General features: G+C 41.2%; 1 protein-coding gene and 1 non-coding gene across 2 annotated transcripts; both read right to left on the reverse strand.

Moving 5' to 3' along the window:
- Positions 1-126: 126 nt before the first annotated feature.
- eif4g2b (eukaryotic translation initiation factor 4, gamma 2b) lies at positions 127-13,489 on the reverse strand. Its single transcript, XM_085164562.1, has 22 exons — positions 13,470-13,489; positions 13,248-13,261; positions 12,084-12,192; positions 9,964-10,029; positions 8,530-8,655; positions 7,096-7,198; positions 6,833-6,964; positions 6,470-6,536; positions 6,218-6,369; positions 5,980-6,090; positions 5,472-5,654; positions 5,109-5,250; positions 4,854-5,017; positions 4,588-4,701; positions 4,005-4,133; positions 3,699-3,803; positions 3,009-3,224; positions 2,520-2,778; positions 1,785-1,989; positions 1,370-1,578; positions 1,079-1,200; positions 127-958 (listed from the first exon to the last, which is right to left on the reverse strand). The coding sequence occupies exons 1-22, from the start codon at positions 13,487-13,489 to the stop codon at positions 893-895; spliced, it is 2,814 nt and encodes a 937-aa protein (XP_085020688.1). The 3' UTR covers positions 127-892.
- LOC146515034 (small nucleolar RNA SNORD97) lies at positions 4,230-4,402 on the reverse strand. Its single transcript, XR_014875537.1, has one exon. It is a non-coding gene; the product is annotated as a small nucleolar RNA SNORD97 (small nucleolar RNA).
- Positions 13,490-13,757: the final 268 nt, after the last annotated feature.

The following is a 13,757-nucleotide window of genomic DNA, read 5'->3' on the forward strand; positions in this document are numbered from 1 at the left end:
AATAATGATAAAAAAAAAAAAAAAAGACAGGAAGAAAGGACAGAACAAAAAGAGTAATGCTAATGAAAAAAAAAACCATGCTCATCATCAGTTACTATGAAGAGCACTTATTTAAAAAAACAAAAAAACAAAAAAAACAAAACAAAAAAAAAAAAAAACCACAAAGTGGGAATTTAGTGAGCACATGTTGAATAAGAGACACCTTTATCAGTCATGAAATGTTTTGCCAGCTTGTGCTTCATTCAACTTCAGCGGGCCATCTAGGTTTGACGTGTGGTTCACGAGAAGGATCGCTGTGCAGCCCGTTTGTCTACATCCCCGGTGCTGTTTTTTAAGCATGTATGATAAAAAGCAATCCAGGCTAGGCCCTGATAGAAGATCACAAAAGCAGCTTGCTGACAAGACCTTATGTTAATGTTTCTAGTTGTTTGCTTTGTAACTAGAATTAGCAAAGATCGTGAAAGATTTGTCTTATTTTAGAGAGGAAAATCCTACATGTTCTTACCATAAAGCAGTTTCCTATCTGGGGGAGGTTTAAATCCGTAAGAAAAAAAAAAAAAAAAAGCAATACAGTGAAAATAAAGTTACAACCTAACTGAGCAAATTAAGAAAAACAATACATGGTTGAGCCACTCTAGAATTCATGTAGCTGATTAGGAAACAGATCTCAGAAAATTAGGCAACAGATTAAACAATGCTTCTCAGCCCATCATCACGGTGCAGGTGGTAGCACATGAGGCCCTGTAGGTAAAAGCTTTCGGTTTATATTTGCGAGACACAAGCAGCTGAGTGCCACATCGTAGTGGTTAAATTAAGCATGGAGTTTAATAAGGTAACACAAGTCTAACAATAAGATACGGTTATCTACGCCATGATGCTTCCGCTTGGTTTCTTAGTCTGCATCGTCCTCAGATTCCTCCTCCTCTGCAGTCTCCAGCCAGGTGAGCCACTGGTTTACCTGAATTTTTTTTTTTTTTTTGGGGGGGGGGGGGGGGGGGGGGGAGAGAGAGTTATGGTGTGCATAAAACTTGTCAACTCTTGTGTTTTCTTTCTAACAAACTAAAATGCACTACTGTACCTGGAATAAAGCTTTTCCTTTTCCAGGGAATTCTTGGGTAATGTCTTCTTTCCATGCAAGGAAGGCTTCCTCTTCAATGATCTCCATGTCGTAGAAGTTGACAAAGTAGCGCAGTAGCATGCCTTGTTAAAAACAATAAACAAATGAATTAATATGCACTTAATTCACAACTCCTGCATTATTTATATTTCACTTTTGTAACTAATCAGAGTAATCAAGACTTCACATCCATGCACTCCCCATTTCTTGTTGCTTACTAGCTAAACTGTACAAGATTTGAGGATACTTTACCTTTAGGGAACCCTCGGGCATTGCAGTGCACCTGCAAGGCGTAGAGGGCGCTGACCTGCAGCTCGGTATGGTCGTGCAGGAACTTCTGCATGACGGGCTTGAAGGCCAGCAGCAGCTGTTTCTCTTGTTCCAGCATCTCTTTAGAGGGCGCTGCCAGTTGCTCATCACCCTCTGCCTCGCACAACTCTTGGGAGATGTACTGGAGGAAACTGGAAAAAGATCAGAGGACAAATGTTAGTTAAACTGAAGAACTTTTGTACAAAGTTACAATGCATTAAATGTGTGACCTTGTGGCCATATATTTAGTGACATCGCAGACAAACCAACACTTGTATGCAATTTATAACTGTTATAAAAACAGACTAAGACTATCCTGGGAAAACTGAGATTCAGTGAAATCCATCTGCAAATTTACCTGGTCATGAGGATGTTGACAAAGCCTTTATCAGTGTGAAACTTGGGTGAAATGTTGTCTTTAATCCACTTGTAGATGGACTGTGGAGAGGGGTCTGCCTTTATCTGCTTCAGCAGCTCCTTCTCCAGCTTCAGCAGAGGGAACAGGAAGCTCAGGCCTTTCCCCTCCAGGATCTCCAGCATGCGGTCCTTGTTCTGATCAATTTCTACCAAGTTGGAGAGCAAGTCATGTATTAGCCAGACAGAACGTGCTCTTGATATGACCCAGGTAATTAAGGATTCAGAAAGTGATCATTTTAATATGGTCAGGAACAAATATTTAGCTCCGTCCTATTAAGATTTTATTTACTCACAATACTCCAACATAACATGCACAAGAAGCATCATTACCTACAAAACTCTTCTGACAAACTGACATTTGGCAGGACTGTATGTTACTGTAACTTCATTTAAATACGAATGTAATGTTGTCTCATTCAGACATCATCGATGGGGGATGGGGCAAACTTGAATATTCACTGGGTACTGTACAACTATTCTGGTGATCGTTATACTGTAAACTGGAGGGAAATGCTGAGAATATAATATGACAGAATAAAAGAAGCCTAATAGATGAGGGGAGAAATCACTTTGGCATTTTTTCCAGGAGGGGGTAGAGTAACCCTGTGCTTATTTATATTTAAAAAAAAAATAATGTAAAAAAAATCCCGAATTGGTAGATGGATTAGGGGCCTACCTGGGAGCATCTTCTGCATATTGACCTTGCTCTGCTGGAAGAGGTCAGTGAGCCACTCACGATCCTTGAGCTTGGCCGTCTGCTGCAAGCAGAGCAAGAAAAGTGGGAAGTGGGTTCCGTTCTCCAAGGGGTGAGCCAGCTCCGCCACGCTCACCAGCTCTGCGATGATAGCCCGAGCCGCAAACTGGGCCAGATAAGACTTCACCAGGGGCACGTCCACCTCGATCTTAGGGCACTGGTCCAGGACGTTAAGGAAAGCCTAAAATGAGTGAGGAGAGAAAATAAGAAAATACCTCAAGCAGGAAGAATAACACTATGCCCTTCTGGGTTCAGTGACATATGATGTAATTAGTCACAAATAATTACATCAATCTCAGTGAAATAATTGTGAAATAATAAAAAAGAGCTTTTCTTGTCTTTAAACGTACTGAATGTGTTTGTGCTCACACACAGAAATGCTCTCCAATACTGAATGAACAGCAGACGTACCTGCATGAAGTTCTCCCCAGTGATGAGGCCCTCAGTGCGGAGCGTGTGAATCAGAGTGCTGGCGTGCTCTTTGTCCTCATCTGGACAATCCAGGGAGCACACGATGATCTTACTGAGCATCTCTGGCAGGAAATGCTTTGGAGCCTTCATCTCTCTCACACCGCTCACAGCCTCAGTCAGGTTCTTAGTGTTCAAGTACTCAGTCATGATTGCCTCCTAAACGGAGTAGGCAAGCACATGAACAGAACTGAACCGTGGTCACTCTGATCACCCAGCATAGCACAAACTCATCCGTAGGTCTTGTGGTCCCATCTACTCTGTATGCACATGCTGAGGATGTAAAAGGCTTCAAGTCTCATTCATCTTTTTAGTAGCAAGCAGATTATCTTGCAGTACACCAAAGTGCTTACATAAATATATTTTGCCACTTCTATATTTCACCAGTGATGAATAGAAACTGCTAAACAGGGAGGCTTACCAATATTTATAAGTGAACTGCTTTGCTGTTATGGTTACAGCAAAGACTTTCAGAAGACAGTGTAGCAAACCTTTTGGAAAACTGACCTGCAGTTTTAATTCAATTGTGAGTATGCTGTGGTAAAGCTTTTTATTCATGAGGATTTTACATGATTGTTAAGTGTTGCTTCAGCCTGGAACATATGCTTATGTGACAGAAACTGTTCTCCCTACCGTCATTTTAAGAAGCTCCTCCTTTGCAGGAGGTGGTTTCTTGTTAGTCTTCTGCGGTTTCTCTTGAATAGGTGGAGGGTTGGTCTTCAGGCCAAGCTGTGGAGGCTGAGGCCAAAAGTCATGTATTTGAGTTCACAGATACAGCTCTCCAACAAAACGACACTTTAATCTGTGATTTAATGTTTGCTGTTTATATGCTAGTTGTACAACAACCAGGTTTTTTTTTTTGTTGTTTTTTTGTTTTTTTAAACTCACCAACGGTTCTCTTAGATTAACTCACTGACAAACAAGTAGACACTCTCATACCTGTCCCAGAGGGGGAGTCTGAGTGCGTGGGGGTTGGGCACTGGGAGGCATCATGGTCGGGATCTGGGGCTGGAGCTTGGGCACCTGGTTCTTATTGAGGAGGAATGACTGAGCAGGCCTGAGGCTGATCTGTGGGGCCATGAGGCATCATGAACAAAGAAGACAATAGTATTAGTCTTTGTATTTAACAAAAACAACTCAAGTTCCATATCAGCTATAAGTAAAATGCCCTCATATCTCATAATTGCAGTCAGCGGACCCTGTTGCCAGTTTGAATAAAAAGAGAAGTGGAGGAGGGACAGAAAAGAGGATATTAAAGACAGAGACGATAGTAAAAGAAAGACTAGCAGCAGGTTGGATTCCTCAGAATAACGCGTCTTTTTATAATCACTGGGCATCACGACTCAAAACAGGACATTAGGAAACAGAATGCAGCCTTTACAGGCTAGTGTAAAACATTTGATGTTTTAACTTTGTTAAATCTTTTTTTAGTATGACCAAAAAAACAAAACAAAAAAACAAACAAAAAAAAAAAAAACAGTTTTTGGCAACATTTAACTCAGCCAAGCTAGGAGCTACTTACCTCGTCAGCATTGAGCTGTCCTTTCTTGCTGAATCGTGGAGGCATGTCCTTGGACTGGACCTGCTGCTGGGCCATGTGGTTCTGGTTCTGGTTGAGGAAATGCTGGTTCTGAACCTATAAGTAGTCACACAGGCAAAAAGATTCAAATGATCAAAGACAGTCAAAAGCAGCTAAACAGGTTCTATAATTTGTTTCCCCATTTCAACACAACTTTAACCTGGAGAACTTTAAGACTAAACTAATGTAAACTTTCAAAAGCAGGCTACCTGGTTGGACTTAACAAAAGACTTGGGCCCCATGTCAAACTGTGACTGAGGTGGAGGGGCAATGTGGCCACCGTGGCCATTGAAGAGTGGGTTGGTGCGATGGCGTCCCATAGTAGGCGAGTACCTGTCCTGAATAACCCCCGGGCCAGTTCCAATCCCACTGCCTGAGAGAACAAAGATGTTTTAAGATGGCCTCGTACAACAAATACAAGAAAGGAAGTGCACAGGCACACATGATACAGGAACAAAACACACCTGGCATCTGTCCAAACATGTCAGCCAAACCCCCAAGAGTCTCCCTGTCCAGTTTCATTCTGCTGGGCATGAAAGGGCTTTCCAGGAAGAAGTCCATCCTCATCCCCTGAGACATGGGTGCTGGGATGAAAACACCCAAATCCTACAACGACATGCATGACAGAATTTGTCAATAACTGTGCCACAGTCCAGAATTCAAATTCAATATTAACAATTGAAAACTCTGAACCAAATTAAACACATTTCAGAGTGGAAACCTTTAACTGTCTGCTTACTTCTCGCATCACATTTATCACAAGGGACTCCTTGCTAATGTACAGAAACGTAAACAGAATGAACTGAACCCTTAAATAATGGACTCGCCTTCACTGCATCTTGACGGATCTGGTTAATCGTCTTTGGTCCGTTGTCGATGAAAGCCTTGCGGGGGACCCAGTTGTTTTCTCGAAGTTCCACTGTATCTTGCAGCAGGAAGCGGATCCTAGCGGGCAACTCCTTGTTGTTCATTAAGGATCGCATACGGCCAAAGTACTGATCCATTAAAGACTGATGACAGGATGGAGAGAGAGAGAAAAAGGAAGTGAGCAAAGAGCAGTTTGTAAATAAAGTTTTAGAGCTGATTTTATATCAACGCTGGCTGGGTCAATTGCCTTCACGGTTCTGTCTGATGATGGAGTAAAAACAATAAATGCACCTACTTTGCTTGCATTTAACAAACTAATGATTCAACTTGGTGACCTATGAATGTTAGTTTCAGTCATTTTTAATAAATAAATTTTTTTTTTAAAAAGTGTTGAATTGAGATGTTTTGTTTACACCTTAAGCCTATACACAGCCTCTCCAAACAGCTATAGTTTATGAAAGCTGTCACCTTTGCTTTCTCATGGTCGAGTCTCGGCCCCACTGTTCTCATTATCTGACAGAGGCATTCCAGATCCTCCCCCATATCCTTGAGCTGGACTCTCTTCTTCTTTTCCAGAAGCTTCAGAGCGGAAACAAGGGAGAATTGTCATGTAATATGTAATGGATCTATTTTATGGTTTATCTTGCAAATAAGAACACCAGAATTAAAAGATAAGATTATTAAACACACAAAAAAAAATCCATACTGTCTTGATGCATTTATGAAGGATAGATTCATGGATGAGGTCGAGTTTGCCAAGTTCCCCGATGAATTTAATGTTGCCAAGCATCTTGATCTTGGCAATGGCACGCTGCTCCTCCTCCTCCGAAGTAAGAGGGTTGTCATGTTTGTCATAGACTGAGGCGAAAAGATTATCAGAGGTAAGCAACAAAAAGGTTATGTAACTAACTACACCACGAGGACCTCTTGGGAGATTCACAAAGACAAACGACCTTACTTTCAACATTTCTGGTGCGGTTCTCAAATTCATCTTGAAGCTTGGAAATCAGCAGTCTTCTGAAGGTCTACAAAAACCAGACAAAACCCGATGTTTGAACAGTTAAAAAAAACGAATTCAAGGCATTTCCATAAAGGTTAACATAAAGTGTTAGGACTTGCTTTTTTAATCTGAATAAATGGGGATTTTAAAAACAATAGTCATTAAAAAAAAACCAATTATCCTTTTCAAAAGTAAAGTGGTCCTAATGACTTTAAACTGTGTTGAGCAGGCCTAATAAAACATCAAGGTCACAAACAGAAAAACTTTGCTGTATCACAGACTGAAACGAATATTTTGCAGCAGAACATCAATGAGACTCACTGTGCTCTGCTTTTGGGGTGTCTGGATATCAGGTGAAGTGCCATCAAAGTTTGGTGCGTCCTCTGCCAAGCGCAGACATAGCTGAGCATAGAGCGAGCTATATTTCGGCTCTTCTAAGGCTTTGTCTACAATCTGAAATGCAGAAACAAAACCAGGGAGGTCATTAAAGCACGTAGGGTATGAATCACTCAGAGCAGCCGGCCAAGTATAGATGCATAAATTTCCATTTAGCTCCGTTCCAAAGAATACAGATAAGTGCTTACCAGCAAGATGATTCCTTTAAGGACGAGTTTTGAATCTACGCCCACATTCAGGAGCTCAAGGCATAGCTTGTCAAACTTCTCAGGCGTGAGTTTGTTGAGTATGCTAACAAAAGAAAAGAAAAAAAAAAGAAAAAGAAAGAAAGACTAAATATTATAGCAAAATATATATATATATATATATATATATATATATATATATATATATAATATTATAGCAATATAGCAAGACTAAATATTAGAATCTGAACACTTATTGGATTTTAAGGATTTGACTGGCTATAATGATTGCCCAAGACCAAAAAGTAGGCATGTGATATTGCCAAGAAGGTTCTGTTTATTTTAAGGGAAAAAAAAAAAAGTAAAAAAAAATTACATAGAAATCCTGAGCTCAGATACTGAGCCTTCTGTGGTCAACACTAGCAAGCTTAGATTGCCACAGGAAACACTGTCACCCGATCTTTTCTACTTGTGAACATCTCCTGATACATACAAAGCAGAGCTTAAGTGCCTTTAGCAAAACACATGCCATGTAAGTGACTCCAGCCCTACAAAATTCAATACTTTATTTCTAATCAAGTTGGAATAATCTCAATAAGAGGTATAAACACCTTAATGAAAACCAAAATTATCTTCTTTTGGTAAGTCCCTTCATGGATTGCCACAGCAGCCTTCATCTCACCCTATCCCTAGCATCCTCCATCACACCATCCGGCAGCATGTCCTCCTTCACTACATCCACAAATCTTTGTTCAATATATCCACCCACCCTCCTCTGCACATATCCAAACCATCTCAGCCTTGCCTATCCAGCTGTCCCTCTGATGTACTCCTCTCTAATCTTGGCCAAACTGGTCACTTCCAATGGAAACCATAACATCTTCAGCTCTGCCAACTAACTCAGGCTCCTGTCTCTTTTCTTAGTACCGCTGACTCCAAACCATCATAGCAGGTCTTACGTCTTGTAAATCTTCACTTTCACTCTTGCTTCTATGCTTTTGTCACAAATCACACCTGAGAGTCAACTCCACCCTGCCAGCACTCTCTTCCTCACTAGTACATCTGTCTCACTCTCATTCACACGCAGCCCATGGAAACTCCTGCCTCCATCTTACCTATTCATCACCACAGTAAACAATGAGCCGCAAAACAAAATAAATCAATACCAATAATAAATTAATTAATCTGAACTCTTAAGCTGGTATTTAACAGATTCCACAGAGGTCTGCACAAAACAAAAGTATAATTTGGATGAAGATTAAACTTGATTCACAGACAGGTTTACTGTGGCATCCAAACACTGATCTGTTTAGATGAATTTGTTTAGTTGTTTAGTCTGAGCACAACTGAAATGGGTTAAGTAGAAATTAAAAAAATAAATAAAAAAATCTCTCTGTCAGTCAACCCTTTAAATATGCATCGGGAGTTGAACCTTACCCCCTCACTTTCCTGAAGATTGCATCGTGTCGCTCTTTTTCGTTGCTGGAGTTGACATCTCGTCTAGTGCTTCGTGAAGGAACCCATCTCTGAACGCTTTGCCCTGGGGTTTTCCCCAGGAACTCGCTGTAGAAATACAGAGCAAGAGATTGAGTATACTGGCACAGATTCTCAATTTGTGGTGGGTAAAGAGAAATGCGCAATTGTTCAAGCATAGAGCTTAATACCACACACTCATCACAACAGTGATCCCCGCAGGTCTATCTGACCCCTCAAAAGCATGCAGCAGAGCAGCAATAATTAAAATTAGGTGTTAAATAAAAATAAGTCTTGGTAGCCGGGGATCAGTCCGCCAGGGCCTCCGGCTCCTGGCCGCTGCACGGCACACAATGCACCCGACCCCTACGGCACCTCCTGCGGGTGGTGGGCCTGCGGGAGGATGGGCCCATGTCCCCTTTTCAGGCTGTACCCGGCCGGCCCCCATGGACTAAGGCCCGGCCACCAGACGCTCGCCCTCGGGCACCCTCCCTGGGCCTGGCTCCAGGGCGGGGCCCCGGTAACCCTATCCCGGGAAGGGTAAACTGTTCCCTCGATGGTTTCCTCATAAGGGTCTTCTGAAACGCTCTTTGTCTGGTCCCTCACCCAGGACCAATTTGCCATGGGAGACCCTATCAGGGGGCAAAAGCCCCGGACAACATAGACCCTGGGATCCCTGGGACATACAATGTGGTGGAGGGGTTCCCCTATTTAAGTGCCTTAAAGGTACTTAAATAGGGGGAATTTGTTTCGTGATATCCCTTATTTTGTGATCACCCTTATAGGTAGGGTGAGAAGTCCAGCCATCTGGAAGAGGCTCAAAGTAGAGCCACTGCTCCTCCACATCGAAAGGAGCCAGCTGAGGTGGTTCAGGCATCTGACAAGGCTGCCTCCTGGGTCAGGTGTTCCGGGCATGTCCCACCGGGAGGAGGCCCCGGGGCAGACCCAGGATACTCTGTAGAGATTATATCTCTTAGCTGGCCTTGGTGTTCCCCCAGATAAGCTAGAGGAGGTGGCTGGAGAGAGGGAGGTTTGGGCTTCTCTGCTTAGACTGCTGCCCCCGCAACCCGGCCCCAGATAAAGCGGAAAAAGAAGATGGATGGATGGATAAAAATAAGCCTCTCACTAAAAGCAGTCAAAAATATTTTTAAATGGTCAACACAAGTGTTAACCCATTGCCAACTTGTTAAATACTTTTTAAAAATCCTTTGTTGTAAAGTGATCTCAGGCCTCCCAGAATGGTAAACACGTTTGGGCAATCTGCAACTATTATGTTGCATGACATCAGGGTAATCAAGATTTTCTAGTGAATCTCTTCCACACTGGGGGAATGAATAATACCTACTGATTCCTTATTACAACCAATTAGGTTATCACATATTAAGTACACAAACAAACCTGTTGCCGACAGTCTTGGGATAGTGCTGAGGTGCACCCCTACCACCTCCTCCCCCCGAAGAAGCACTGCAGAAGTAAACAACACAGTGGAACACTTAAAATTCATGCAGCACTGGTGTGCTTTTTCATTCAACCTTCAGTTGCACTAAAGAACACACTGAGAGAAAAGCACTCACTAAAAATACATTTTTAAAACTGCACAGTTGGATAATTAACTATTGTAAAGAGCTACATAGATATAAAATAACACACCGCACAACACAAAATATCTTTCCAATTAAACTGTAGCACCGCAACTGATCACTGGATTTACAACTATCATCTAGTTTTTGTAATCGCTAGAAGAACAAAGCTCGCTTGAAATCCTATAAGGCACTGAATATACAAATTAATAAAAATTAAACTAAACTGAGAAGTAGAAAGGGGCCAACAGCTTTATGAATAAGACTCACTTGAGGCACTTATGCCAGTTATTGGAGAGCCAGTAACAGTTTGTGTTTGCTGACAAAGAATTGTTATATTTATGTATTGCATGACAAATGCAATCCATCTGCAAGAAGAAAGGTTAACTCCAAATGTAAAGTCAGCTTGGTAAAATGCAGTTCTCTGGTATAACCCTTACTTTTATGTTGTATTGTTGGATCGAATTCAGTTTCCTTCTACTTAATTTATGTGGATAGCATTCAGAAGTTGCTCAGCAAATTAACCCATTATTGCATTAATATTTTTTTGTTGTTGTTGCTGCCATTGTGACTTAAATTATTTAGGTCTGTTCTTTTCTGAAACATTGGTAGTTCATATTTCCAAAACAGCTTCTACTTAAATAGAACTAAACACCAATAGGATGAAAAGACAATGCTATTGGTGTATCCATCACTGGTGCTTATTGTACATGAGGAGAGACAAAAATATAATGTATAGCTCCACACTCAGGGGTTAAAGTGGGGCAGAATGATCTGGAACTGCAACGTTTAAATGAACAAATATCAGCAAACACAGTATCAGCAAAACTGTCTCTGTGCAGTTTTTCTCACTGTCTGTCTGCTAGCTAAAGGTACAGCTACTTTATTTCCCAGGGAGCTAAAAGAAGGAGCGATGAAGCTGCTCGGAGACAAAGAAAGAAGAAGGTTATTTCTAAAGTTAAGGAGTACTTTGTGACATTTGAGAGGGAAATTTTAAAGATTTTGTGTCAAAGTATGACAATTAATTAGGTTTTTTTTAAATTAACAGATATTGGTCAGATATAAACTCTGAAAGGACAATGTCAGGTTACACTATGTTTAGCCGGAATTAACTTCAGTTACAATCATTTTGATTCACTCACTGAATTCCACCTTTATATTGCCTAGGTGCTGGAAATTTGCCGTGACAATCTGTGTTAACATCTGCTTTGCTGTTTAATGCAAGTCAGCTGATCACAGCCTGCACACAAAATCTACTAGTGGTCACGACAGACATTAATGTGACATTTCTAAGTCATACCCCCCACTCTCCACCACTACAGATGATCTACAACTGCCAAATCCCAACCGTACTCCTTTCTGTTTAGATGTGGAGGCAGCATCCATCTACAACGCAAGCAACAGCAGCTAGGCAGTTTTTATAAAATTCTTTTAGTTTTTACTCTGCTTGGGTTCTACACAACAGATGCTCAAGCTTTTATTACCATTAAGGTTGAACAATTGTTTCTATTCGTGTGACTTAAAAATAGTTTTATTATTATCATTATATTAACACATGAGGTTCAGCTTCCTTTGCAAAAACAAACAAATTTATTCATACAAAAGACCTTACTTTTCCCCGTTACCTCAGTCAAGTATCTGTACCTCTACTCAAGTGAGGAATGACTGTAACTTTGGCTACCTCTGCCTGCAGATGTGCTGCCTTTACCAACATCCAACCAATAGGACAGAAACCCTTTCAAGGATCAGTCTGTATACCCAACCCCCTTTTTCAAAAGGTCTCACAAAGAATTGCCTGACAGCCATTTTGAGCCTTCCCACATCCTGCTTTGTTCTATAGGCCGGAAGTTCCTGCTCAAAATGCTAGCAGAGGGCTAACCATGGAGAGAAAAAGAAAATTCCATGTTGGCATTTCCTGTACAGGCCATGACTTATTACCTGAAACGAGAAGCACCCCCTTCTGCAATCACACTCTCCACTTTGGCGGCTTGACAATGAAGAATACTCAAAAGAATAAGAAGAATAGGAAGGGATGGGGAAAACGGTGCTGAGGAAGAGAGAAGGGAATGCAATTAGCCACTATAGGGGCTCTGGGAAAACAAGACAGGCACGGACTACACGATTAGAGAAACGTTAAACAGGACACGATTAGGTTTAAAAAAAAAAAAATACCCAAAGACATTTACACGACTGATAAACACTTCCGTGACTAGGTCTTCCGAGGCCCAGCCACTCACAGAAAAATAATAAATAAAAACAAATAACATAAACCTGCCTCTTTACTTAGGCAAGTTATACACGAACCCACTACAGATGTGTTTGCTGAACACTGATTAAGTGGCATGACAAAACGATATTAAATGTCGAAATGTAGACATTTGTGCAGGTCTTTGCTCGGCTACAACAAAGCAAAGGTGCGTCAGCTAACTGGCTAACCTAATTAGCTAGCCTTGTGGGTCTCTAAAGCCATAGACTACGTCACGACATTGCTAAGATTTTTAGAATTTTTTTCATAAACCGTGTTTGAACATTATAGTTTTCTACAATTTACCAAGTGTTAAATCAGAAGCGTGACGCTACGTGGAAATAGATGCTTGGGGTTACACTGGCTCTCCACAGTTGGTGCTTTGTGTTGCTTTGCTGCTATGGATCGAAAAGAGGACCAGTCTGCATACCCAGCGCTGCACCGTGTTGCAGTGAAACAGGGCAGGGCAAGCATGGCTGGCTAACGTTCACAGCCGACTCTTCGTGTCGCCATCCCATCCCTAGCTGGGATTACTTATACAGATTTCATACGAGTGTTGAAGCGAACTTGGCTGAATCTGTGTGGTGGGACTCATGAACTTAATCATTTAGCGGACCCATTAACACGTTTGTGTACTTTTAAGTTTTAGTTGGAGTAGCTAAAGGACGACGCCATTTTCTACCTTTATTTAAATTAGCCGAGACATCTGCAAGCTAGGCTATCCACCGGCTCTTAAGCTAATATGCTATAGTTAGCTTAAGCAAGCTGTTGGTAGACGTTTCAATTTTAGCTTACTAGCTAGCAGAAGCCATTTTGGATAAACCAGTGCAGTCATGTAAAGGAAAGAAATGTCTTACCTTCACCAAAGCAACTTCAGTTTTGTATTGTTGTATGACTACCAAAGAAGAAATGAGAAGATTTATAAATAAAGAGGGTTTTGCGTTGGGTATTAGGATAGCTAATAGCAGAGAGATGGCCGCACAAACACACACACAAACCCCTTACTGGCCGCTTTGTTTGCATTAGCTAGCTGGTAGAGAGCCCAAAAGCTAGTAGCCTTATGGGGGCAGAAATGTCACCAATTTGCATCACCACGCATCTTGTTGCTATGTCAATTCTGTCCAATCACACCAAAGATATGTTTTTAAGGCGTTTCTACTATCCAATGAGAGCACCGCCTTATTTATTTGATTGACACACAATTCAACCTATGGCGTACAGGAACAATTTAATCTGCTTAAAAGAAAATCAACTAATCACTATTTTTTTTTCAGTAATTTACAAAACTGACAAATTTTTAAAGTAAAGATTTAAAAAAAAAATTGTACAAAACGGATTTGATTATATTTGAGTTTAAGTTATAAGAA

Source organism: Neolamprologus multifasciatus, chromosome 7 (genome assembly GCF_963576455.1).
Source record: "Neolamprologus multifasciatus chromosome 7, fNeoMul1.2, whole genome shotgun sequence".
Classification (NCBI taxonomy): domain Eukaryota; kingdom Metazoa; phylum Chordata; class Actinopteri; order Cichliformes; family Cichlidae; genus Neolamprologus; species Neolamprologus multifasciatus.